Source organism: Eptesicus fuscus, chromosome 7 (genome assembly GCF_027574615.1).
Source record: "Eptesicus fuscus isolate TK198812 chromosome 7, DD_ASM_mEF_20220401, whole genome shotgun sequence".
NCBI lineage: Eukaryota > Metazoa > Chordata > Mammalia > Chiroptera > Vespertilionidae > Eptesicus > Eptesicus fuscus.
The window spans coordinates 86,757,276-86,784,951 of record NC_072479.1 but is presented as its reverse complement, the minus strand read 5'-3'; the positions used below and the strand labels follow the sequence as shown (position 1 = coordinate 86,784,951).

General features: G+C 50.4%; 1 protein-coding gene across 1 annotated transcript; it reads left to right on the top strand.

The window, feature by feature from the left end:
* Nucleotides 1–422: 422 nt before the first annotated feature.
* Nucleotides 423–26,645, top strand: CLSTN3 (calsyntenin 3). Its single transcript, XM_008144887.3, has 18 exons — nt 423–486; nt 2,952–3,074; nt 3,498–3,693; nt 4,964–5,172; nt 5,409–5,558; nt 5,820–6,005; nt 6,460–6,741; nt 7,562–7,674; nt 9,905–10,067; nt 11,228–11,284; nt 12,124–12,281; nt 12,423–12,571; nt 17,393–17,619; nt 17,917–18,087; nt 18,906–19,051; nt 19,270–19,405; nt 25,287–25,489; nt 25,742–26,645. Exons 1-18 carry the CDS (start codon nt 423–425, stop codon nt 25,880–25,882), a joined length of 2,874 nt encoding a protein of 957 aa, XP_008143109.2. The 3' UTR covers nt 25,883–26,645.
* The last annotated feature ends 1,031 nt before the right edge of the window (nt 26,646–27,676 follow it).

The following is a 27,676-nucleotide window of genomic DNA, read 5'->3' as shown; positions in this document are numbered from 1 at the left end:
AGCATTCTCCCGCCCCAGCTCCCCGGTCCCATTGGTTCCCTCCCCCGCTGCAGCACCTGGCCCTCCCAGTCAACCGATTGGCCCATGGCCTCATCAATCTTCGTCTGGCTGTGCTTACGTCATCCTGCAGTAGAGGGGACGGGAATGAGAGAGAGCGCAAGAGCGAGGAAGCCGGGCTGGAGAGCAAACGAGAAGCCACTGCAAGTCCCCCACCTCAGCCACCCAGGTTGGGGTCTGCCCAGGTGTGCTCCATGGACTAGTGTGGGCGGCAGGCTCCTTCTGTCTCTGCCCTCCTGCCCTCTGTCTTCCTTCCCCTCCTTGGAGGTCCCCTGCATCCCTCCCCCAAGGAGCAATAAGTGGGCTCGAGGCTCCCAGGGGAGAGCCATCGCCTGGCCCTGCCCTGCTCTTTACCACAGCATACCATGACCCTCCTGCTGCTGCCCCTCTTGCTGGCCTCCCTTCTTCCCTCCAGCTCCTGTAACAAAGGTGAGTGAGGTGGGGTGGGGGGTGGGCGCACTAAAAGAGGGGTATCCGGCAGAACACTGTGGGGTAGAGGTGAGCAGGAGCCATGAGGCTCTCTGGCACATGACAGGTGTCAGTTCTTCCCACCATTCCCCTTCCCATCCATTTTCTCAGACTTACCCCTTCTCTCCTTTGAAACACCGCCGCCCCCCACACCCCCACACCCTCCATCACATCCTCCTGTCTGGTCTGTCTTTACCCATAGGCTGCTTTGATCCCGTTTGGTCCCCATTCCCATCCCGGGGTTTGTCTCCCTCTCTCCCAATTTCTCCCTGTTGGAGGTGTTTCAGGTCTCAGAAGGACTTGCCCTGAGGGTCGTTATACATCTCTGGGTGGTTCTCCATTTTCAATGGGGTGTGCGTGCACTAAGGGTGTGTGGCAGATCCATTTGGTTCATCTCCATCCCATCCTGGGGAGAAACGGTTCCTTGCGGCTCAGCAATTCGGAGCACGTATGTTTTGGCGTGTTCCTCTGCATCTATACCCTTATGCCTGCATGCAGCTGGGTTGTGGGTTACCAGAGCTGCCCTCTCTGGCAGACAGCAGATAAATTCAGCTGGGTGAGGCCCACAGAGGGACCAAGAGGGAGGGAAGAAGGGAGGGGATGGAGGAAGAGGCCTCAGGTAGGTGGAGAAAGGCAGGAAAGGGCAGAAGTGGGTGTGTGGGGGAGCTAAATGAGTGCCGAGAGGGAAAGCTGAGAAGGAGAAGGGAGATGAGGCGTGGGAGGGGGATAAGAAGGGATTGGAAAGGGTAAAAGTGGAGGAAAAAAAGAGAGAGAGAGAGAGAGAGAGAGAGAGAGAGAGAGAGAGAGAGAGAGAGAAATGAAAGGGAAATCAGGAAGTACGGATGAGAGGAGTGGGAGGGGAGAGTCAAGGAAGGAAAAGACAGGGAGCCTAGGAGTTAGTGAAAGGAGACGGACACAAGGAGAGAGCTGGTGGCCCAGAGGAGAGGAGCAGGGTCAGGGGTGAGCTCTGTAGAGGGTGCCAGTGCTGACCTTGCTGTGTGCCTCCCTCCCATCCTCAATCTCTGACCTCAGTCTGGTTTTCTAGCCTCCTGCCACTTCCTGTGCTGCCTTCTGAGCACCGTCTTGTGGCTTTCTCCTCTGCCACTAGAGAAGGGGGTGGTGGTAGTCATCAGCAGGAAAGGGGCAGACTTTCAGATACAAGAAGGCTTTTTGGGGTAGGGTTGGAGGAAAAAATGGATATCAGGATTTCTTGCTCACCATGACATTCTGGGGACGAGTTTCCTTTGGCGACATCCTTTTGGATGATGTCCTTCTCTGCCCATGGCCTGCTGATGGGCCATCATAAATGTGCTTGGGAGCCTGAGTGTTGCCATGATAGGATTAGATAGAGCAGGCCGTGGAGGTTGGGGTTGGGAGGTGATGTAGGGAGGGAAGGGAACATGCTGTGCTTTCCCCATAGCCTCTTACCAGGTTAGCAGGAAATTGGTCCTGGCAGGAAACACAGATGAGCTAGGTCTGGTAGGAGATAGGGAGATTTGGAGGCTGAGTGAGTCCCACATCCATCCGGAATTGGCTGGTGGTTGGAGGGAAGTAGGATGGAGTAGGCAAGAATTTGGACTAAGTCATGAGGCTGTATAAAAAGTGGGGTTCAGGGAGTGTGGGGTGTGGTCACCTTGGTGGGGGAACATAGAAATGTGTTGGTTACGAGTGTGTTCTCTTGGCTGTGGGGGTGAGAAGCAGGGAGGAGATCTGTCCTGTTTCTAGGCCAGCTCGATAATCCCTTAGGATGTTGGCTCTGCTGGGTCCAGTTATTTGGCATTGATTCCTCCGCTCTATCCCTGCCCTTCTCTGTCCCCCTCCCTCTGTCCTATATATTTTCTCTTCTCTCTTTTCCCCTCTCTTCCCTCTACTCTGGGAGAATGGCTTTAGGTTGGGGCTTGGCTGGGAGAAGTGCAGAGTGAAGGGATCAGGATTGAATGGGGGTAGTGATAGTGGCGATGGAGAGGATACATTATCAGGATCTCAGGAAACTTCTAGATCTACTTTTTCTAATATCACCTCTGCCCTTAATCTATCCCTTCCCTTTCCCAGGGCCTTCTGATGGCCCACCCCTGTTTCCTGAATTCCCCAGTCGCCATTCTCCAGCACTTGAAATCCCTAAAGAAAATTCTCCACCCTCAGACCATGTTTCCCAGAGAAGTTAGAAGACCCATCCCTCTCTTCAGGGCAGACTGTTGCCATGGAAACTTTCTATCCTGCCATAGGAGAAGGCTGTGTCCTCCCTCAGACCTTCTGACTCCTTTAATAGCTGATTTCTTGTCCTCATTTTTTCCACCTGCAGGTGCTTCTGCAGTGTGTGGAAAGGGTAGTGATACTGGAGTGTGAGTTTGTTGGGTCAATGAAGGTTGTGTGGGAGTGGCGGGCAAGCTCACAGGTTCTTCCTCTCCTCTCCCGTGGGGGGTCAGCCAACAAGCACAAGCCATGGATTGAGGCGGAATACCAGGGCATCGTCATGGAGAATGACAACACGGTCCTGCTGAACCCACCACTCTTCGCCTTGGACAAGGACGCCCCCCTGCACTATGCAGGTAATTGGGATTGGTGGATTGCAAGGTGGGTAGGACAGAGAAAAGTGGTTGGGAGGGTAGAGGGCAGGGGAGGAGAGGGGAGGTCCTGGGAGGGAGAGCAATAAGGAAGTGGGAAAGAGGCCTTGGAAAGTGGAAGACGAAGTTGGCTCAAGGAGTAGAGAGGGCTACCAGAGAGGAAATGGGCAGGGTAAGGGTTAAATGTATCAAGATTTTGCCAGATCTCAGACCTGGTACCTCTGAGAGGTTGTTGATCAGGAAAGCTGGCGTGGAGCTGTATGCTTGATAATTATTGCTTTCAGGTGCACAAAAAGGACCGGGTTTGGGAGGAGAGGTGAAGTGGGAATCTGAGGCAGGGAGGCTGAGGCTGGAAGGAAATGCTGGAGGTAGTGCAAGAGCCTCATCTTTCCCTACCCCCTCGGCCAGGTGAGATCTGTGGCTTCCGGCTCCATGGGTCTGGGGTGCCTTTTGAGGCTGTGATCCTGGACAAGGCAACAGGAGAAGGGCTGATTCGGGCCAAGGAGCCAGTGGACTGTGAGGCCCAGAAGGAGCACACTTTCACCATCCAGGCCTATGACTGTGGCGAGGGCCCTGATGGAGCCAACACCAAGAAGTCCCACAAGTGAGGAAGCCCTTGTCCCGTGCCCCCTGCTGCAGGGTCTCCTCCCTCCTTCCAAGCCCCTCACCATCCTCCCTCTGTGCAGTCATTGGATATTATCTGCCCTTTCCCTCTCTGTTTATAGGGTTTAGGGACAGGAGACAGAATTATATAGTAGAACTTATATAGTGGAATCTAATCCTGGCTCTGCCTCTTATGGCCTTGGGCAACTTAGCCTTTCTGGATCCGCTTTTCTTACCTGTAAAATAGAAATAATGATGCCACCTACTTCTTTAGGTTGCTGTGAAGATGAAAGGAGATGGTTTGTATAAAAAGCATGCACCACAGTGCCTGACAGATGGTGATGGGTTCAGTACATGGGAGTTACGATGACCAGGAGAGCAAGGGAAGGGAAGGAGCACACTCAGCACTGTAGATTCCTTCCTACTGTTCTGCCGGTCTATCTGCAGTGTGACCACACTCACACCATTATAACACACACAGCACTCTGCGTGAGGGTGGGCAGGAGCTGGCTACAGCATGAAAGAGGCTGGGACCTGGGACTCCTTTGTTCCAAGCTAACTTCTCATGTGAGACTGGGTGAAAATTGGCCGTCAGGATTCCTGGGTTGCTAAGAGGCCCTGGCTATAAATGGCTCTTTGTGATTCAGTTTCCCATTTGGAGACAGGAACTTTGCCTCTTGGGTCCTGGGTGCCTGGATCTTGGCTAGGGGCAGGCCTCAGCACAAAGGGTTAGCCTGAGCTTTGCTTGCCCTGTGGGGACCTGAGCAGGGGGGGCCGCAGCTGACATGCATATTGTACACTTGTTCACAAAAGGCAATACTCGTCTTCTGTGTACTGCTCATGTCAGATGACGTGGCTTTTGTACAAATGCCACTTCCTTTCCCATGGTTGGTTTTTAACTTGGCTTTTACCCTGTATCTTCCTTGATTATCTCATTGGATCCGACTGTTGTGAAGGGGAATGACCTGCTGGGCACAAAATCCTGTTACCCCTCATCTGGGCAGCCCCAACCTTTTTTGTACAGAAGCCTTCAAAATCAGTGTTGGTGTCACCTGGGGTGGTTCTTACCCCTCACAGCAGATATCCTTTCCTTAGCACAGTTCCCTTGAGGGCCCTCTCCCTCGAGGTGCCTGACTGCCCCAAACCAAGGGACAGACTGCCTCCCTCCTGCTCTGATTCCCTGTCTGATTCCCTGCTTGTGCCTCTCTGGAGTCTCCAGTATGAGGACGGCTGACTCGTTCTCTCCCCTCCTCCCGCTCTGGCACATGCAGGGCGACTGTTCATGTGCGTGTCAATGATGTGAATGAGTTTGCCCCCGTGTTTGTGGAGCGGCTGTACCGAGCTGCAGTGACTGAGGGGAAGCTGTATGACCGCATCCTGCGGGTGGAAGCCATTGATGGTGACTGCTCCCCCCAGTACAGCCAGATCTGCTACTACGAGATCCTCACACCCAACACCCCCTTCCTCATTGACAATGATGGTGAGTCCAGCCCCTGCCCACCTCGTGCACCCATATCCCTCAGGACACCCCAGGGCTGAGCTGTCCACTTCTCTGCCCTCCACACCCTCCTTTCCAGATGTGGAGCCTTTCCCCCCAGATACCTTCTTTTCCGCTTCCTGCCGCTTAGTTAGCTCCTGAGCCCCCCGCCCCCTTTGTCTCCCTAGGTTTTCTTTAGTGCTTCTGACCATCTCAATCCTCCCCCATCTCCACCCCAGGGAACATTGAGAACACAGAGAAGCTGCAGTACAGCGGTGAGAAGCTCTACAAGTTTACGGTGACAGCTTATGACTGTGGGAAGAAGCGGGCGGCAGATGATGCCCAGGTGGAGATCCAGGTGAAGCCCACCTGTAAACCCAGCTGGCAAGGTGAGGAGCCCTGCTCTGTGACTCATCGTGTGCATCATTTTTCACCTTCACCTCACTTTTCGTCGCTTCTGACAGTCATGGGAGCTAGGCTAGGAGTCAGGGGAGGGATATTTAGGTTCAGGCTTGTAACTGTCTACCCTGGACAGCCATTTTTGTAGGAGGCTGAGACTGTCAGTGGAATGGCAAGAGCAGAATGGACAGATAGGCGGGGCTGCCTTCCTCCTCTGTCTCTCCACTGCCCTTTCCCTCTCACCCATGCAGGCTGGAACAAAAGGATTGAATATGCACCAGGTGCCGGGAGCTTGGCTTTGTTCCCTGGTATCCGCCTGGAGACCTGTGATGAACCTCTCTGGAATATTCAGGCCACCATAGAGCTGCAGACCAGCCATGTGGCCAAAGGCTGTGACCGAGACAACTACTCCGAGCGGGCATTGCGGAAACTCTGTGGTGGGTGTGCATGCCCAACCCCTAGTCCTGCCCCTCCCCACCCAGCCTTTACACGACCCTCCTCTACCTCTGTTGTAAGAATCTGCACTGTATCTTCTTTTGTCCATCCACAGGTGTATATATTCACAGGGGTGGTGGCATGTAGTTAGCTCTTGTGATCCAAAGATCAAATAAATATGTTATTGGCAAAGATACATAATTGTAGCACAAAATGATCACCAGATACATTGTGGGAAAATGATAGGGAGAGATGAAGAGTTGGAGAATGAGTTAATTGGAGAGGTATTCCTAAAAGAGAGGTCCATTCCTCTCTTGTCTTTGGAAGGCCTGAAGAGGTGGTGAGATGAACTGTAGGAGATTTTTTTCTCATTTGTCACTCTTTCCCTGCCTGCTCCCCAGTTCCAAATCTGCTGCTGCTCAGCTCTGACATGTGTGCCTTCTGGGGCTCCTGCAGGTGCTGCCACTGGGGAGGTGGATCTGTTGCCCATGCCTGGCCCCAATGCCAACTGGACGGCAGGACTCTCGGTGCACTACAGCCAGGACAGCAGTCTTATCTACTGGTTCAACGGCACCCAAGCTGTGCAAGTGCCCCTGGGTGGCACAGCGGGGCTGGGCTCGGGGCCCCAGGACAGCCTCAGTGACCACTTTACCCTGTCCTTCTGGATGAAGCACGGTGTAACTCCCAATAAGGGCAAGAAGGAAGAGGAAACCATCGTGTGTAACACTGTCCAGAATGGTGAGCCTTGCTCAGGACATTGGCTTCTTGTCTGGCCTCTATCACTGTCCAGTCCGTGACTGTGAATGGGTCACTTCCTCTTGCTGCACCTGTAAGATGGCAGTGCTAGGTTTGATACTTCCTGAAATTCTTTGATTGGCTCCCAACATGAGAAGTTGAGATCCTACTGCTCTCAGAGTGCAGTGGGACTGCTCACTGCCATTCTCACTTGTGGTTGCCCAGTCCTCCTGCATCCCACTATATATAGACTGCCCCCTGAATCTGCTCCCATTAAAACCCTTCCACTATGGTGGAAAGGCCTGGGTGGTGGTGTGCTCCATTCTTTCTCCTCCATCTCTGCCCATTTTCCTCTTATAAAGGCTAGTTGGCTCCATCACTAAGTACGTCTCCTCCCTCAACTGTGTGACACATCCTTCTGGGGGTCAGGTGGCAGGGGGCTCAGCTTCATATGCTCTTTCATTTCTGCCACTTCTCTGAGGTCATATATCGTGCCTTGAAGAGGATTGTCACCAGTGATGTTTGTATTAACCAAACGACCAATAATGATCTGGGTGGGAGCAGGCTGGCTGGTGTCCCCCCTCAGCCAATCAGAGTGCCCAAGAAGCTCTTGTTATCACCTGAACTGGATGTAGGTGTGTGTGTGTGTGTGTGTGTGTGTGTGTGTGTGTGTGTGTGTTGAGGGGAGAAGACTAGTGAATGCAGGAGTGAGAGAGTGCATGAGAGGGCAAAGAGAACCCAGTGTCCTCTCCCTTCTGGTGCTTTGAACCTGTTCTTGCCCCAGGCCCTGTGTTTGACCCCCATCCCCATCCTCTGCCCTCAGAGGATGGCTTCTCTCACTACTCACTGACGGTCCATGGCTGCAGGATTTCCTTCCTCTACTGGCCTCTGCTGGAGAGTGCTCGCCCAGTCAAGTTCCTCTGGAAGCTGGAGCAGGTGAGCCAGTGCCAGAAAGATGGGTGCATGTAACTTGCTTTCAGGGGAGGAGGGGCCTAGGGCAGGGGTTTGAGTTTTTTGGGTTGCCCCATGCCCCCTCTTCCATGCTCCACTTTCTGTTCCTCACCATTACATCTTTAGGTTCTCTTGTTTTCTATTTCCAAGGCTTGTCTCCTGCAGAAAGCACTCCTGGATTAAAAGGAAATAGGAAACAAATGACTACTAACATCAAACCCAACCATCCATTTTCTCTCCCCCACCTCTAGTTTTATTTAATCTCTTTCTAATCTAGAACCTTAACAGTACATGTCTCTGACTCTCAAGCAGTTAGCATGTTGTAATTGAGAAAATAAGTAGTCCTGAGGTACCCAGATTGGGTTTGAGTCCTGCCAGGGGAACTTACTAGCTCTGAAAACTTGGTTAATATGTCTAAACTTCAGTTTATTTACCTATTAAATGGGGATAATAAGAATTATATATTCAGGGTTGTTGTAGGATTAAATGACACGATAGACCTTTATACTGTTATCTCAGTTTAACGGCAGAATATGTTCTAAGAAATGAATTGTTAGGCAATTTCGTTGTTGTTTGAACATCGTAGAGTGCACTTACAGAAACCTATTACACATCTAGGCTATATGGGATAGCCTCTTGCTCCTAGGCTACAGGCCTATACAGCATGTTACTGTGTAAAACCACACGAGGTTAAGTCAAGAACAAGAGAAAATGATGCAATCAAGGCCCATGGTAAACACGAGAAATCTGAGGCTGCTGCTGGCATAACAGTTCATACTTTTTTACAGCAAAGTTTTTTTATGAGTAGAAAGACTATACTCTGAAATAATGATAACAAGTATAGTAACTGCATAAACCAGTAACATAGTTGTTTATTATCATTATGAAGTATATGTACTGTATATGATTATATGAGATATTCTATATATAACTGGCAGCACAGTAGGCTTGTTTACACCAGCATCACCACAAACAAGTGAGTATATGCTGCACTTTGATGTTATGACAGCTACGATGTCACTAGGTGACAGGAATTTTTTAGCTCCATTATAATCTTATGGGACCACCATTGTATATATGGTAGATTGTTGACCGAAATGTCATTATTCCACATATGACAGTAGACTGGAAAGGACTCTATACATGTTATTTCTTATTGTTATTATCCGTGATTATGAAGGATAAGTAAAAATGGACCAAAATAAAACAGTAAAATCCTCTCTTGAGCCAGCAGTTGCATTCTCCAATCTAACCACAAGGACTAGTGGGGACTAATGGGTTTCCATCTCCCCATGGAAACCCATTAGTCCCCTGGTGGAGTAGCTGGTTAAGCAAATGGCTGAAAAAAGGCAGGAAGTGGGAGAGAGAGAATGGGAAATGAAGGGCCTGGAAAATCCACAAATTGGATAGTTGAGGGCTGTTTACAAAAGCTTCTGCTTTTTGTGGTACTTTTTAAAAAGAGATAGTCTGCCATTTGCTACTTCTTGATCTTCTGCCATGTTGCTAATATTGGTAACATTACTCCTATTTTTTCTTTTACTTTTGTTTATTCAACAAATACTTATTAAATATCAATTAAGTCCTTGAAAATCTGCTAGATTCTGGGGATACAATGGAGTATGAGATGGAACAAAATCTTTGCCTTCATTAAGGCTACATTTTAGTTGGAAATATATTTTTAGAAAGTAAGCAGACATATAAAAATGATAAATTGTGATAAATGCTCTGAAAGAGTAAGGTACTGAAGTAGGGAAAAGGGGAAGGCAAAGATGGGGGAACTTACCTTACATGGGGTGTTCAGGGAAGGTGACTGAGGAGAGATGTAAGCTTAGTCCTGTAGGATGGGAAATGGCTGGTAGAGAAGAAACAGATGTAAAAGCCCTGAAGTAGGAAAGAGTTCGGTATGTTCCAAGCATAAATTATTTTGGGAAAATTAATTCATAAAATAGCATGTTACTCCTCTTAGAAATGCTTATAGTTTTAAAGATTTACCTGAAGAGTGGAATTTTAGGTATTAGGTTGGTTGCCTGATAGATTTTGCACAAGGATGCTATTCCTTGAGCTGGGTAGGCAATAATTCCCTAGTAAGTCCCGATGATAGAACTGGGAATACTAGGGACTGTCCCTTGATTCTCAGCAGAAGGGGCAGTGCCTTGTGCTAGCTCCCTGAAGATGAAGTCACTGAGGAGTCCTTGCCCCTACCCTACTCCCCCAGGTCTGCGATGACGAGTGGCACCACTATGCTTTGAACCTTGAGTTCCCCACAGTCACACTCTATGCTGATGGCATCTCTTTCGACCCTGCTCTCATCCATGACAATGGTCTCATCCACCCACCCCGAAAGGAACCTGCCCTCATGATCGGGGCCTGCTGGACTGGTAAGTCCCTGAGTTGCCTCCATGAAGGCACTGAAGGTTGGAGCCTCTAGGGGCTTAGGATTGGTGAAGGAGCAAGGACAGCTTGACTTCATGCAGTTGGGCAGGGTGACTCAAAAAGATCTCCAGTGGACACCACAGCCCCCTATATCTCCTACCTATTCAACTGGTCACCACCTCTGAGTTGGAAAAATTTCCTTCTCAGGCATCATGGGAATCTTTCTGTCTCTTCAGCCAGGTTCCACTCTGTCCCATCACAGTGATTATGATTTCCAAAGCTCTTTACCCTGTTGGAGGGCAGTAACCCTTCAGAGAGTCATCAATATTCCAACTTTAAGTTCTTTCTTTCACTTATTTTTTTTCCTTCTGGGAGAGTGTATGTGTCGGTCAGTCTTACCAGAACCCTTGTGTTTCCTCAGCAACATGTTTGGGGGTTTGTCTATACTAGAGGCCTGAGGGATTAAGACATGACAAAAAAAGGGTTGGGGCCCTGGCTGGGTAGCTCGGTTGGTTGTCCCAATACACCAAGGTTGCAGGTTTGATCCCCAGTAGCACATCCAAGAAACAACCAATCCTATATAATAAAAGGCTAACATGCAAATCTATCGAATGGTGGAACGATGGACTGACCAGTTGCTATGGTGCGCACTGACCACCAGGGGGCAGACTCTCAATGATGGAGCTGCCCCCTGGTGGTCAGTGCGCTCCCACAAGGGGAGCACTGCTCAGCCAGAAGCCGGGCTCATGGCTGGCGAGTGCAGCGGCGGTGGCAGGAGCCTCTCCCGCCTCTGCGGCAGCGCTAAGGATGTCTGACTGATGGCTTGGGCCCACTCCCCATGGAAAGAGGGCCTAAACCGTCAGTCAGACGTCCCCTGAGGACTCCTGGACTGCAAGAGGGCACAGGCCAGGCTGAGGGACCCTTCCCCCCAGAGCATGATTTTCATGCACCGGGCCTCTAGTGAATACATAAATAAGTGGAACAACAAATCGCTCTCTCCCTGCCTCGTTCTCTCTCTCTCTCTCTCTCTCTCTCTCTCAAATCAATGGATAAAGAGGTTGCAAGTCCTACAAGGGCAGGCCAGAGCAGGGAAGACCTCTTCTTCCTCTCTGTCAATCTGTCCTTACAACTTTGAGCTCACTGCCACTTTTTTTCCCTCCTCCAGAGGAGAAGAACAAGGAGAAAGAAAAAGGTGGAGACAACAGTACGGATGCCACACAAGGTACTCTGTGTGTAAGAACTAGAGACCAGAGAGTTCTCACCTTAACTTTCTGTTCTGCATTCCCTTTTCCACACCCAATCCTGTTCAGCCTTGTTAGTTACTGCTTCCCATGCCACCAGGGGGCAGAGTCTCTGAGAACTACAGCAAGGTAGGGTTTCCTTGGTGAGAGGCCAGATGGAGTTTGGCTGGATTCTGGGTGTCTCATCCTGCCTACAGAATGAAGTGAAGCGTTTCTCTTGCTGAAACGCAGGAGGCGGGAGTCAGTCACACAGGAGGATCTGGGCATCTGTGAAGCTCACACACATTCACCCTGGTCTCCTTGCATGCTTCTGAAGATGCCCTCTCTTGCAGTCTCCTCCTTTTCCTCATTGTGTCTCCTCTTTCCTCCCTGGGTCTTGCTTTTCTTCTTCCCTTTCCCCTGTCCTGGAAGCGTTTCTCATTTCTGTTGCTTCTATTTTTCACCCTTTTCTCCCCTTGTTTTATTCTGTACTAAAGGCCTGATGCACAAAATTCGTACAAGGGGCTCGGCCCTCGCACCTGCTACAGATTGCCTCGGCCCTCGCAGCCCTGGCTTTGTCCGGAAGATCGTCCAGAAGGATGTCCGGCCTAATTAGCATATTACGCTTTTATTATTATAATTCTCTCTCTGCCTTCTCCAATCTCCCACTTAGCCTCATTTCTCTCTCTTCTTTCCTTCTTTCAGTTTCCACCTTTCTCCTTTGTATTTTCTTTCTCAAGCCTTCTGGCCCTTTCTTTCTTTTCCTTTTCTCTTAGTCCCTTTCCTTGTTCTATTCCTCCTTTCTTCTCACCTCCCGTCTGCCCCTGTGTTCCTGCCCTAGGAGACCCCTTGCTGATCCACCACTACTTTCATGGCTACCTGGCTGGTTTCAGCGTGCGCTCAGGCCGCCTGGAGAGCCGCGAGGTCATCGAGTGCCTCTATGCATGTCGGGAGGGGCTGGACTATAGGGATTTCGAGAGCCTGGGCAAAGGCATGAAGGTATATCCCCTTCCTCCAGCCCGCTCCTTCCAGACATGCCCCCCACCCCGTCCCCCAACCTTGTCCCACCTCTCTACCTCAGCTCCCTTCCTCTCTTGCCTCCTGGGCCTGCTCTCAGCTGTGTCTGTGTCTGGGACCCAGGTCCACGTGAACCCCTCGCAGTCCCTGCTCACCCTGGAGGGGGATGATGTGGAGACCTTCAACCATGCCCTGCAGCATGTGGCTTACATGAACACTCTGCGCTTTGCCACGCCTGGCGTCAGGCCCCTGCGTCTCACCACTGCCGTCAAGTGAGTGTGGGGTGGGGTTGGCAAATCACAGAGTAGGCGCAGACTGTCAGAACCCTTTGGCTGTCAGGGTAGTTCAGTTAATGGATGGGGAGAGGACATTTGACCTGCTCGGTTGACATAGCCTGGACTAGACTGATTTCCCAGAAACTGATGCATTACTCTTTCCACTGAGCCACACTTCCAGGACTTGGGGTTTTAAACTTCTCGGTGCCTCTCTGCTGATATGTAAAGTGGGACAGGAAGGAACTGGGTTGGGAGCTGGAAGAGCTGATATTCTGACTCAATACTCATGGCCTTGAAGATATCAGGCGAATAGCTCTAGTTGCTTTACCTATTTTAACCTTGATTCATCAAGCTCTTGCAAGGTCAAATTGGATGATCTAAGTCTCAATCTGGCCTGCTGCCTGTTTTTGTAAATAAAGTTTTATTAGAACACAGCCATGTCCTTCCATTTGCATATTGTTTATGGCTGCTTTTCCACTGTGGTGGCAGGGCTGAGTAGTTGGGACAGAGACTGTATGGCCAAAAAGCTGAAAATATTTACTGTCTGGCCCTTCACAGAAAAAAGTTTGCTGACCTTTGCATTTTAAGTGAATTATTTTGAAATTGTTAGAAAAACTATACATTACTTCAAGGTTTAAGTATATTTGGTGTTTAAAAATACAGATTAATTGAGAGGTAATGAAAGCATGATAGTTATGGACACAGAGTCTATTACTAGCTTTTTCACATCGAACAAATGCTAAAAAGCAAGGATAACAATAGAATGTAACTCATAGAATTGTTATAACTAAATGATATAATCCAGATCAAACACCTGGCAGAGTGCCTACTCTGCAAATGTTGGCTCTTATTATAAGGGCATTTTCACCCCTTATTATGTTTATGGGGCAGTTTTTAGGAGATACTGCCATCTAGTGGGTGGATTACACAATGTAGGAGTCAGGATTCTTGTGTAAGCATTCTCTTTACTCTGCCTCAGTTTCTCCATAAGCTGTATGAAGACTAATACTGTTGACTTGTCCCTATCTTGAGGGGAGTGGGTTTAGAGATGAGAGAGCTCTGAGCCCTAGGCAGTGACTGGGTGTAATGATCAGGCCTCACAATTAGAGCAGTGGAAGGCAGGGGCAGGGGCTTTGGGGAGTCTGGCTGCTGGTCCGTGGTGTGGTCACGATGTGGAGTTGAAGGCCACAGGTGAATGAAGTCATGTGGGCACAGATCAGAGCTGAGGATGTGTCCCATCATGTTCTAGGCAGAACCCTAGGCGTTAGAGGGCTGTCATCCAGTTACGAAGGGCTTAATCCTCCTCAGTCATCCAAGGACCCAGTCAGAAGGGAGGGCTGTCTCTTAGCTCAGGGTGGAGCTCTGCAAGCGTAGTCCCACAGGGCAAGGAGTTGACATCCCCTTTGTTGATGGGCTTATCTGAATCCCTCCGACCTCTGTGGTGCCCAGGGAAGAGGCTTATCCAAGGGCTGGGAACTGACATTGATCCTTTAGTACAGTTGTTTTCTTTCTGAGGTTAAGAAAGAACAAACTCTCATTTCTCCATTTCTAGTGCTTCCATGTAGTTGGTTAGTGCTACCCTAATACTTTCTTGAGGTTGTGGGAGAAAACATAGAGGTTGTGTATTTGTGCGCATGTGTGAATGAGAAAACAGGGAGAGACAGATACCTACCAGCACTTCCTTTTCTCTGACGCATATCCTTGCCCTAGCTCAGGTGGCTTCCCTAACTTCCAGTGTTCAGTTCTTGGGCTTCTGTCCATTTAAAGCCAGGTTAATGCAACTATTCAGTTATTATTATTTTTTTTAATCTCTTTCTTGGAAAGCCCATCTACTTGCGGCATTAACCCCAGAACAGATGCTACCCCATCTTTTTCTCTAGCTTTGTCCTTTTTCCCATAGCTCTTGAATTTCTACCAGCTTGCTATAATCTCTATATAGAAGTTCTTTCAGCACCTCAGAAAAAGAGAGCTAAAGCTGAAATAATGAACTTCAGTTCCCAGACTAGCTTTCCCACCTGAATTCTCTATTTCTGTAATGGTGTGTCTATCCTTGCAATCACCCGGACTTGAAGCTTATGAGTCATCTTGAATGCCTCCCTGTCCTTTTCCTCCATGCCCCATCAGTTGTCAGGTCACCTCTGTGCCAGCTGTATGGAACCTATCTCTTTTTTTAATAAGTATTAAAAAAATCCTCACTGGAGGATATATTTGTCATTGATGAGAGAGAGAGAGAGAGAGAGAGAGAGAGAGAGAGAGAGAGAGAGAGAGAGAGACATCAGTGTGAGAGAGAAACATTAATCAGTTGCTGTTTGTACTCGTGAGCCCACAACCTGGGTATGTGCCCTGACTGGGAATGGACCCAGCAACCCTTCAGTGCATGGGATGATGCTCTAGCCCAGTGGTTGGCAAACTCATTAGTCAACAGAGCCAAATATCAACAGTACAACGACTGAAATTTCTTTTGAGAGCCAAATTTTTTAAACTTAAACTATATAGGTAGGTACATTGTTATTAACTTAATTAGGGTACTCCTAAGCTGGCCTTTGCTAAAAACTCAAAGGGCCAAAGAGCCGCATGTGGCGCGCGAGCTGCAGTTTGCCGACCACTGCTCTAACCAACTGAGCCATTTCAGCTAGGGCTGTCTCTTCTTTTTCCATTTCTACTATCACAACTCCAGCCCAGGCTCTTAATTCCCTCCCACCTGTCCTACTGCCCTAGTCTCCTAACTAGGTGACCCATCTCTAGTACTCTAACTTCAGTTTCCCCTTTGCCCTGAGGCTAGTTTAGTGATCTTAAATCAGAATTTTCATCCTATCACTTCTCCAATGAGGAAGACATTGATGGCTTTGTTTTGCCCACTGCACAAAAATTGCACTCAAAGACCTCAACCATCTGGCCCTGGCCTTTCCTGCCTTTTGTGTCTCTACCTGCTGAGTATACTCCTCACGTTCTGTGAAGTAAAGTCCTCCTTCCTTGAAAGGTTCGCTCACTTGCTACTCTTCTTGATTATCCCTACCCTCCCTTGCCAAATGCCCTGTCCCCATCATAGCCAGGAATAATATCTCCCTTTCTGACTTCTCATGGGTTTCTGCTTGTTCCTCTCATGTGATGGCGACCATGATTACCCCTGTTTTAAGGTTTGTGCACCATATCTAATCTCTCAGATCTAATTTGTGCACCATATCTAATCTCTCAGATCATCTTAGAATTTGTGCACCATATCTAATCTCTCAGATCATTCGTGCCTTCGAGTTGGGGCCAGCCCCTTGTGCCCCTTTGCATCCCTTTGGATTGCTCATCAAAGTGGGAATGTCTGCTGGAACTGTGCTCCCAGGATCAGCTTGGGTCTGTTTTCCAAGAGGCTTTGACCTGGGCCCCTCTGCATGACCGTGCAGACTGTTGTAGGCCCCGCTCCCTGTGGCACAGGAGCTCAGTAAGCCTTGGGCATTGGTCCCTTTAGGGGCTCTGAGCTCATTGTGTCTGCTGAGGCTACCCTTCTCTCTTTTGGCTCTCACAGTCAAGCTGGGCATGCTCAGGCACACCAATAATGGTCCTCTTAGCAAAATCAGTTCAGTTGGCATTCGGTAAGCATGTGGACCATAAGCCCTGTCCCTGAATTAGCAACTTCTTTATGAAGATTCCTTGTTCAAGGGGACATTTCTTTATAAATAAACTAGAGGCCCGATGCACGAAATTCGTGCAAGAGTAGGCCTTCCTTCCCCTGGCTGCCAGCACTGGCTTCCCTCTGGCAGCTGGGACCTAGGCTTTCGGCCGCCTGGGACCTGGGCTTCCCTCGCAGCCCCAGCTTCGTCTGGAAGGACATCTTGGCTAATTAGCATATTACACTTTTATTATTATAGATTGGGGTGGTGTGAACCCAAATGATGGCTGTGGTTTAGTTTAGTGGGAAGATCGTGGACTTGGAATAAGAAGAATGGTTTAAGCCTTGACTAGGACACGTATTTCTTATATGGCCAAGATGCTTGACCTAAAAGCTTTGCTTTCTTATCCCTGCCCTACAGCATTGAAATAAAAATAAATGAAGTCATATGGGTAAAATGCTTCATAAACCATCAAATGCTGTGAGGATTATTATTTATGAATATAGGATGGGGCGAGAGGGGATCCTGGGAGCATGTTCCTGAGCTGCTGTGCTGTTGGTTGGTTCAGCCTGGCTGAGTTTTCTAGGGAGAGTTTGTATTGGCACCAAGATCAGCGAGGCTTCATGGGAAGGTGGATGCAGGTCCTAGGTAGTCAGATTAGTTCACCTACCAAAGTGTGCCACTCTGATATCAAAAGAGAGTCAACAGAAGACTCATCAAGATGGTGAACATCTTTTGATAGGTCCCCACCTCCTTTTGTGGTAGAATATTTTGAGGCATATATCTGCCAGATATTGGACTAAACACACTTAAAAAACCCCCCACCTCTTGGATAAAGAACTGTGTGTATGTATGTATGTACATTTTTGTAAGCTCAGCTTGTAAAATACAAGTTTGCCAGATGTTCCATAATTTTGGGGTAAGACATTGATGATGTGGTCATCCCCTTAGGTTGCCTGACCTTCTGCCCCAAAATAGCATCTTTCCTGCAGTAGCATCTTCTTAAGAGACATTATCTCTCTCTTCAGCTCTACTACTGGGGGTGATGGGGGTGATGGGGGTAATGGTGGTGGTGCAGAGACACTATCTCCCTTTCCTCCCCTCGCCACATGGGCTGCTCTATGTAGAGGTGGAGGCCCAGAGGGATGAAACAGAATATAGATTATAAGGGAGGGGGTTTTGGGGTCATAGCTGCCTCTCCCCATTTCTCACATAGGTGCTTCAGTGAAGAGTCTTGCGTCTCCATCCCCGAAGTGGAGGGCTATGTGGTTGTCCTCCAGCCCGATGCCCCCCAGATCCTGCTGAGTGGCACTGCTCACTTTGCCCGCCCAGCTGTGGACTTCGAGGGATCCGAGGGGGTCGCTTTGTTCCCAGATCTTCAAATCACTTGCTCCATTTCTCACCAGGTGGAGGCCAAAAAGGATGAAAGTTGGCAGGGAACAGGTAAGGATGACCCCAGGGAGTGAGATCATCCCGAGGAGGGTCCCTGTCTGGCACCGGAGTGAGGGAGAAAATCTGGGGCTGGATGTGAGCAGCAACTTCATCCTGCATTTGCTTGACTAGAACCACTTACCATTAGGAAGAAGAGCCAGTAGGAGGCTCACAGGTGGATGGAAATTGTTGGGTAATGGCGTTCTTGAAAATGAAGCTGACTTCCAGGGAATGACCCTGGAAGGGAAGGAAGAGTGGCCATGAGGTGGGCCTCAGCTCTGACCCAGATCCTGACTCTCTCCAATCCAGTGACAGATACACGCATGTCGGATGAGATTGTACACAACCTGGACGGCTGTGAGATTTCTCTGGTGGGGGATGACCTAGACCCGGAGCGGGAAAGCCTGCTCTTGGACATGGCATCCTTGCAGCAGCGAGGGCTGGAGCTCACCAACACGTCTGCCTACATCACCATTGCTGGTCAGTGGGACCTGGGAGCCTGTCCTCTTTTTCTGTGTGTTCTCCTCCCCATGATCAAGTACTGGGAAATCCAGAGGGTCCCCCTTCCAGGTCCAGGGTTGTGGCCAAGTGACATTTCGCATCTTCCCAGCCTGGAAGATTGTTTGGCTTCTAGATTGACCTTGGAGGAGATGTACTGAGGGTTAGGCTCCAAATGGTCCTTTCTCCCTCTTCTCTCTACAGCCTGGCTCACCTCCACCTCTCCTTTGGCCGAGCCTTCTTTGACTAGCTTCCTAATTCTCTAGCTGTTTGATACCAGCCATCCTGTCTGTCTTCCAAATCACTCATCTTATGTAACAGCATAGCTTTCTGTTAGGAGGTCATCTCACTAGTGGGAATGATTTGGAAACTTCCAAAGGAAGCCTGCTCTTCTCCAAAGGATCCTCCATAAGGGAGGATGGAAGCTGATTGGCATCACCAGTTCCCTCCCATTCCCAGTCCCTTCCAGAGCCTCCCTGGTGATTTCTGTATTTCCTCCTCTCTCTGTTTCTCGCCTGCTTGCCACCTCCCTAATGTGCTGCAGAGGGTCCTGGTTTCCTTCTCTCCATCCCTACTCAGAAGCCACAGAGCATTAGAGAGGAAACCAGAGCAGGAAATGCAGCCCATCCCAGTCCATTAGAGCCAGGTGGGGGGTGGGGTGGGTAGAGGGGACATCGCTTCCTCTGAGAACTCCTGTTGAAGGGTGGAGTAACCCACTCTAGGCTGGTGGGAGTCCGAGAGAGAGTCCGCCCTGGGGCTCTTGGCTGGCTCCTGCACTGAGCTGCTTGCTCGTCCTCCAGGGGTGGAGAGCATCACTGTGTATGAAGAGATCCTGAGGCAGGCTCGTTACAGGCTGCGGCATGGAGCTGCCCTCTATGCCAGGAAATTCCGGCTTTCCTGCTCAGAAATGAATGGTCGTTACTCCAGCAATGAATTCATCGTGGAGGTACCTAGAGACTCTCCTTCCTTCCACAGGGTGGAGGAGCCAGGGTGGAGTGGACTGAACCGATAGGCGGTGGGAATGGAAATGACAGCAGGGAGGACTCCTGGCTCCGGTGGTGGGTGGGGCAGCAGCAGCTGTGGGGCAGTGGTTAAGAGAGAGCTTTCGGGAGATGGAGTTGGACCTGGGGAGGAGTGTGTGCCCACCAAGCCCTCCCTCCCCAGGTCAATGTCCTGCACAGCATGAACCGGGTTGCCCACCCGAGCCACGTGCTCAGCTCCCAGCAGTTCCTGCACCGTGGTCACCTGCTTCCTCCTGAGATGGCCGGACACAGCTTGGCCAGCTCCCACCGAAACTCCAGTATGTAAGGCTGTGCGGGGTGGGCAGGTGGCAGGGGACGGGGCTGGGCATAGGCACCCTCCCCCTCCACCTCTGGGTGGGGAGGACAGGGTGGAGCAGTGGGTTCTGCTCCCTTGCGGTACCTGAAGGCTGTATTCCAGTTCCTTTATTCCCCTGGATCATCACCTTTCCCTTGTGAAGAACATGCGCCGTGTGTCATTGCAGGGGCACTCATGCTGGGAATCATGAAGTCAGTGAGGGGGGTAGGCCAAGCCTTTGTTGTCCCTGCTGCCCTCCCACAACAATATCCATAAGCCCGGGCCCAGGGACCCTTGGTAGTGAAGTTACCAAGTATTATGAAGCACCCATTATGTACTTACACTGTCCTAAAGTACCATTAGGAACCTAAAAGAATTACAGGATACTGTTCCTACCCCCCAGGGGAAAGTTGGCACTATGACATGTGTAATCACGTGCTATGGACAAAGTCATAAGACTGTTTCTAAGTCAAAATGAGCAAGGGTGTAAATATGCAGATGGGGTGCTGCCCTTCAAAGCAATCTCCTTCCCTGGCCATGGTCCTTCACCAGTGACACAGTCTTTAAATTCCCATCTACTAGTCAGAGTTGCTTAATAGCAGAGAAACCAGAAACTGCAAGTGTAAAGAAGAAAACTCAGCCACGATTCTATCACAGAGAGGAAACCATTTTGATATGGTATATTATGCGCCAGTTTTTTTTCTATCCCCATTTTTTTCTTCCTTTTTACAAAGTTTGGATCCTATTACTTTGTAACTTGAGATTTATACCAAATATTATAACATGAGTCTTCCCCCACATTATTACAAACTGCAAAATTATTCTGATATTGCTAAAAATGATTTTTAAATCCCCTTTTGATTGCTTTCAAAGCCAGTTGATGAGGTTGCACTTACATTATTTTATTTTATTTTTTTGGACACACCATGCTTTTGGCCCAGTTCAGTATTACCCAACTTCAGCATCCAGTTTTGTCAGAGTTGGCGTGGATGTCATTTTGCGTTTTTAAACATTAAACCTACTCTCAAAGGGCACAGATTTGTCACTTTTGAAAAAACGTCAAAAGGTGGATCACAGGCTCTGAGGGCAATTCCTTAAGGAGTTCCAAGAATACTTTGTGGGAACAAGGCCTCGGTCAGTGAACACTACCCTGAAAGTACCGCACTCCCTTCAATACATTTAGTAATAAGAACAGCAAACACATCCATGTGTGCCAGGCACTATGCTTGTGGGCTTTTACACATATTAACTCATTTGGTCCTTACAAACAGCAAATGAAATAGGTACTAGAATTGTCCCCTTTAAAGGCAGGGAAATGGAAGCCCAGAGAGGTTAAATACTTTACTAAGATCACACCGCTAGAAAGTGACAGAGCCAGGATTAAAATCCAGGCAGCAATTCTAGAGCCTGTGCACTCTCTCCATTTATATTTGATGCTTAAACACACACACACACACACTATTATTAGCCTCAATACTTTCTAGGGCTTCCCAGGGCTTCTTACTCAGTCTGGCTTCCTCGCCTTGGGCAGTGGCCACTGCTACACTATCGTTTGTGTATTGTTATCCCCCCTACTGCCTCCCTTCTTTCTTCTGCAGAAGGCTTTTTAAGTGTTTTACTCTGACACTATGGCAGAGCAGGTGGAAATAGGGATGAGGAGGGAGTACAAGACATAACCAAGTTGCAGAGGTTCCAAGAAGCTTCACTCTGTTTTTTTTTTTTTTAAAATATATATTTTTATTGATTTCAAAGAGGAAGGCAGTGGGAGAGAGAGAGAGAGAAACATTAATGATGGGAGAGAATTATTGATCGGCTGCTTCCTGCAAGTCCCACAATGGGGACGGAGCCCATAACCTGGGCATGTGCCCTGACTGGGAATCGAGCCATGACTTCTTGGTTCACAGGTCAGTGCTCAACCACTGAGCCATGCTGGCCAGGCTTCACTTGGCCATGAGTTGGTAAAGAGATGTGAGTGAACTAAACCTGTTTGTGTTCAATAGACCCTCAGGGCCAACGTCTTTCTTCTTCTCATGATTCCCTAGCTCTTTCTCCAGATCTTTCCCTCGGAATTGGCCCACTCAACCTTGTCTGGATTAGATACTGGGTCCTGCTACACAGATTAAGCTCAATCTAGATTCTTGTTGGCATTGTTGCTGGGCCTGTCGAGATTTTCAGTCTTTGTTTTCTGTGGCATGAAGTCCCAGGGGAGGTCCCTCTCTAACTACCCCCAGCGCTTCCTAACCTCCCCCTCCCAATCCCCAGCTGGCGGTGCTCCAGGGTGTGTAAGTATTGTCCTCACTTCACCTCCCCATACACTGTTCTGAGCTGATGTGCAGGCCAACCAAGCTTGCTCTGAGATTCTAACTGAGAGCGGCAGCCTGCTTTTGCTCTCTCCTTTATTTTGGGTTGAGTATTGGGTAGAGTTCATAGTTCACCTGGGGTCATTGTGATGACATCTCCTGAGCCTACAAGGAGATCTACTTCATAAAACCCGCCTCAAGGCGGTCCATCTCCTCCCCCACCCAATCCCAAGAGTGGTATTATAGAATTATGGCTTTGCAATGTCAAATTCCTCTAGCCAGGCAGAAGCAGTGAGAGATTCCATTTCCTCCAAAGAGACAGGAGGTGGATTTCCCTGAAGTTCCTAAGTGCATCAGAAAACAGAGATCAGTGTGAAGGGGGGCAGTCAGGGAATATTTTGTGGTGCACATAGAGTTTGAACTTCGACCTTGAAGGATAGAAGGAATTTTGTGTGGTTATGAGAGAGAATGAGAATTTGAATATTGGGGGTGAGTGGGTGGTTTAGGGCAATTTGGGTTAGGGAGAATAAAGTTGTCTGAGAAGGGTGAGACAAAATGATGAAGAGAGTATTTATCTAGTCATCCAAAAGTGTGATGCTCCTCAGTATCACTTGGGGAGCTGTAAAAACATTTGGTGCCTAGGTTACACTCCATACCAGTTAAATCAGAATGTCTGGCAGTGGGAGCCAGGCATCAGGGCTTTCAAAGATTCTTAAGTGATTCCAATGTGCGGCAAAGTTTGGGAACCATTGCCCTACTTTGTTTCCTACAAGGCTTTTCAGAAAGACCTACACTGTAATAGGATAAAGGTAGAAAATGAATTAGGAAGTGCGGCGGAAAGGACAAAGATGAAAGAAGAATAAGATAAAACCAGTTCATAAAATCCTCGGAGACTGTGCAGTTGCGAGAGTGGGTCAAATATTGACTCTGAGCTTCCTTGTCGCTAAAGCAAAGAGGAACCTGAGAAGTTAGGAAGGCCATAGGGTAGGAGCCGAGCAGAATTTCAGGAGAAGCCCTGGGACCAAGGGCAGAAAGAGGCTTCTCCTGCTGGTCTTCACAAAGCGGGCACCACGCAGAGCTGTGGACAGGGCTCTCCACAGTGTCCTCACCATCAGTCGAAGCCAGGAGTTCACATGGGCCATTTGCTAAAACACCCTTTCATGTTGACTATGGAGGTCATTCAAGGCCAGAAGTAACTGCTCAGATCTAATGCAGCAAGAAAGGTTGCTTCATTGTTAAACTCTTGATTTTTGTCTGTAGCTCATTTAAAAATCCTCCCATCTCCCTGGCCTCCTTGCTCATTTTAAACTAATGAACCATGCTCATTGGCCTATAGATAGAGGGTTGGCGTTTTGTCTTTCCTGCATCATTTCTTAGTCCTGGCAATCAACTTATGATTTCCTTTGCCAGGCTGGGGTCTCAGAGGACCAAATGCATTTGATTAAGGCACAAACCAGAAGGTTTGGCTTGTCATCATTGTGCCCAGAGCAAGTTTACCTGCTGTGGCCTCCACTCCTAGAGCCTGGGCTTAGCTACAGGGGCATTCTGCTGGTGCCCGCCCCCACCCCTCCCCATCTTGCTCATTGGCGTGGAGACTTGGGAAGGGACTATTTCCTGCAGATGGGCAGAAAGGTCTTCTCTGTCTCCCTCTTTCTTCCTCCCCCATGCCCAGGCTGTTGAGAAATGCTGATCCAACCAGGCTCATCTCTGCCCTGGAGCCAGTGCCCAGGGAGGCTGCCTGCCCTGCTAGGCAGAGTCAGCTCTAGCTGGAGAGTGGCTCCAAGTGGGCTATGGGTCGGGACGGGGACCAACTTGGCAGAGAGCCATCAGGGTGGCCTCAGGGAGGTGTGAAGCTAGTGTGCCTGCTCAGGCAGGGCGTTCTCCACACACCTGGTTGGCCCTGGAGCGCGTGGTGGTGTGTGTGGTGGCAGCATGAGTGTGCTGGCTGCGGCAAGCAGGGGACTGCAGCAGCCTGTGTGGGGCTCCTGCGCTGTGTGCTTCTCTGTGCTCTGCTCTGTCTCTTGACATGTGAGTCTTACAGGCTGAGGATAAATTCAGGACCAGGAGGTATATCTGTTACCAGAACATAACGTGTGTGTGTGTGTGTGTGTGTGTGTGTGTGTGTCTCATACAATTAACCCTTTGCACTCGCTTGCTTTTTTTCTCGATTCCGGCTACCGATGCTAACCGTGTCGAGTCACACTCGACATCCGAGTGCAAAAGGTTAATAGTTTCTCAGCAACAGGACTGCTCAGAGTCTGGGCCTCATGGAGCCTCTGTGGTCGGGTGAGCTGCTGTGAGCAAAGACACCGGGCAGGATGTGCCCCGTGTGGGGTGTAGTGACCCAGCTGCTTGTGAGGGCCCTGGGCCTGGGTGTGCATGTGTGGGGTCTCTGCCTCCAACTGCTATCCCTGGGGCTGTGGGCTCTCCAGCTTTGCCTCCTCCTGCTTCTCCGAGGGCTGTTTGTGTGTGTGCAGGGGGTGGGCAGGGCTGTGCTCACAGCAGCTCGCTCTGTGGCCCTCGCAGTCCACGTCTGTGCTGTTTACATCCTCCTTCAGGGGGTTGCCTGGTGTGCCCAGCTGGCAGGGAGCTGGGTGACGCTGCACCTATGGCTCTTCGCTGCTTTTCTGGAGACCCTCAGATGCATCTCGTTGACCCTGCTGTGTGAGCAGGTCGCCAGGTGGCTGGTGCAGGCAGCTGTGTGGGCCAGCAGAGTCCTGGCTCGGGTGCAGTGTGTGGCGACCTTTGTCCGGCTGTGTGCCCGCACGGTCTTCCTGGGCATGTACCTGTGCATGCACATCTGCTTCTCCGCCATCAGCTCTAGGGTCCACGTGAGAGTCCACATGCCCTTCAATGTCTCACTGCCTTTCAAGGTCCATGCTCCCTTGAGCCTGGGCCTCAAAGTGGGGCTGCAGGACCAGAGGCATGGCAGGGCCAAAGCGAGGAGGGGTGTACCTCAGAGGGAGTCTAGGGAGGAGGTGAGGCCCCGGAGCTCCAGGAGCCCTAAGCCCATGAGGAGAAGGCAGGCAGCACCCAGCAGGAGTGAGTCCAGTCCAGGTGGGTAAGTGAAGGGGCTGCTCCTTGCCCCTTAGACCTGTCCCAGCCTTGGACATTCTCTCCTCCCACACCATTAAGCCCACGTGGCTGCCTCTCTCCTTCTCCCACTGGGCACTGAGCAGTTCATTCCTAGGCCAAGTGGTCCCGAGAGGATGACCTGGGCAGGTTCCAAACCTTGCCCTCTCCCCGCTGACAATAAGGCTGCTCCTGACAGCACTGGGCTGGGAGCCCTTCCCCACCCTGCCTGCCTCCACTTTTACACACCTCCTTCCCTCTGTCTCTCTAGCAGCAGCCACTCTGCCGACAGCTTCTCTCTTGGTTTCTGGTCCTTCCCAGCTCTATTTTTCTTCTAGCTTCTCCAGGGTATCTCCTCTTCTGAGTCATCGTGGATCTTCTCTTCTCTTATTCAGAGATACCCTCTGCCCAGGGTCCCCCTCCCTGCTCCCTGTGCTGAGTCCCCTCAGGTGGGCCTGGCCAGGGTCTGCTCACCTCACGCTCTCCCCACAGTGGTCCCCAGTGCAGCGACTCTCATCATTGTGGTGTGTGTGGGCTTCCTGGTGCTCATGGTCATCCTGGGCCTGGTGAGAATCCACTCCCTTCACCGCCGTGTCTCAGGAGCCAGTGGGCCCCCAGGGGCCTCCAGTGACCCCAAGGACCCTGACCTCTTCTGGGATGACTCTGCTCTCACCATTATCGTGAACCCCATGGAGGTAAGTGGCCCTGGGGGGTGGGGAGGTCTGAAGGGTCAAGATTCAGCTGCAGCATATACAGCGAAGACCTCTAAGGAACAGCCAGGCCCTGGGGGGGAAAAGCTCTGGGCAGGCCTCTGAGTAGAAAGGAGAAAGGTTTGTATGGGGAAGGAGGTGGGAGAGGGGTGGGGTGAGGAGACTGAGGGAGGCTGACAGGCTCTGGGGTGTGTCAGGCCACTGAGCCCCTCTCTTTTCCACTCCTGCCTTCTCCAGTCCTACCAGAATCGGCAAGCCTGTGTGGCAGGGGCTGCTGGTGGCCAGCAGGAGGATGAGGACAGCAGTGACTCAGAGGCAGCTGACTCGCCCAGCAGTGATGAGAGACGCATCATTGAGACCCCCCCACACCGCTACTAAGGCCTACACCCCTCCCCAAACAGAGAGAGAGAAAGAGAGAGAGAGACAGAATCAGAGAGAGAGAGGGAGAATTCTGCCCTGGTGAGACAGAGACACTCTCAGAAAAGAGAGGACGACATTCTGAGAGAAGAGAGACCAAGAGGGAGAGAGCTTGAGGCATCCTTTAATCTCAAATTCCAGTTGGCCCCACTGGAGTCTACCCTCCCCATCCCCCCGCCCACCTTGCTCCCAATGCCTCTGGGCTCCCCTGCTACCCCCAGTGGAAGACTCTGGCTGCCTTTTCTGTCCCTCAGAGCAGCCGTCCCCTAGCTCACCCATGTCTCTGTCTCTCCCCCCACTAGCCATGCTCTGTATTGGGGGGCTGCCAGTAGCAATGGCAAGGGCCAGCGGTGGGATTGAAGGAACCCTCTACTCCACACTTCCCTACTCTCCTGTCCATGAGGCCTTCCTCCCCCCAGTTCCCACCATGGGGCCTTCCTGCTTCTCTTACGATCCCCCACCTCTGTCCATTTCACTCTGGGGACCCCTGCTTCTTTACCACGCCCACTTTCCTTCCTTTGTTGTCCTCTTTCCTCTCCTGTCCTTGCGTGAAGTCCTACAGCCCCTCCCCCTTCCTACATGACCCGGTCATGGCTAGGTTGTGGGGGTGGGAGCGGGAGTAGGGGCCCCGATGTATTATATATAATGTATATTTTTTCATGTTGTCGTGAGCACAGCCCCTGTGTTCCATGTGCAGCTCACAGCCTTGTGTGTGTGTGTGGCATTGTCATGTCCTGGGGTGGTGGTAGGGGAATGGGTGTGGTGAGGGAGGGGACACACCTGAGGGTTTTCAAATAAAACAACCAGAAAAAAAGCGCCGTGAGCTGCCTCCTGCCTGTCTGATCCCATGTGGGCACTGTGTAGGAGGCGGGCCCAAGGGTCTCAGGGCCCGTTGGGGTGTATGAGCAGGGCTGAGATGAGGTGGGCAGGACTGGTTGTCTTGAGTGCCATCACCAGGTTGCCAGGCCACAGGAAGTAAGGCAAGGTCAGATGGCTCCCAGTGTCTTCTTCCCTCAGCACTCCCTGGAAAAATATAAGTAATTCAGGGGATGCTGCAGATGCCTGGACATGGTGGGGTCACTGTCAGTCCCTCCCCATCTCTTGGAACATTCTATCTGGAGCACATGGGCTCCTAGCCCAGGAGTCCAGGAGGTAAGGGCAGGCAGCCCTGCCATTTGTGGCAAGAGAGGATGGGCTCTGAGACATGTCCCCTAGGTGGTAAGGAGCAGTAATGAGATGGACATGTTTCCGAAGAGGGACCTGTAATGGAGCATCCTTCCTGTGCTGTCCCTGCCCCAGGAAACACCAGGGGTCCAAGTCTTAGTTCCTTTCTGTGGGATGAGGGGTTTCGAGGATCAGTAATGTTCTCTGGAATTCTTAAGAGGTGGGATGGAGGTGGAGCTCACTGGCCCATCCCATGCCCCACCCAGTGCCCAGTCTTCTGGTGGGTGCCCCATCCTTACCCATGGATCCAACTGCCAGCTGTATGTGGATGCTTCCACATGTATTTCTCCCACCCAGACCTCTTTCCTGGCCCCTATTTACAATTACCTATTGATATGTCTACTCAGGCATCTTGTGCCTCAGACTCAACCTTAACCCAAATTCTGCTCTATTGTTGCTTACCTCTCCCTATCGCCTTTCGCCCAGTTACCTAAGCCAGAAACCTGGGTGTCAGTCTAGGCTTCTTCCTCTCCCTTCACCTCATGTCCAAATGGTGAGGACACCTGTCATTTTTACCCCTTAAAAATCTCT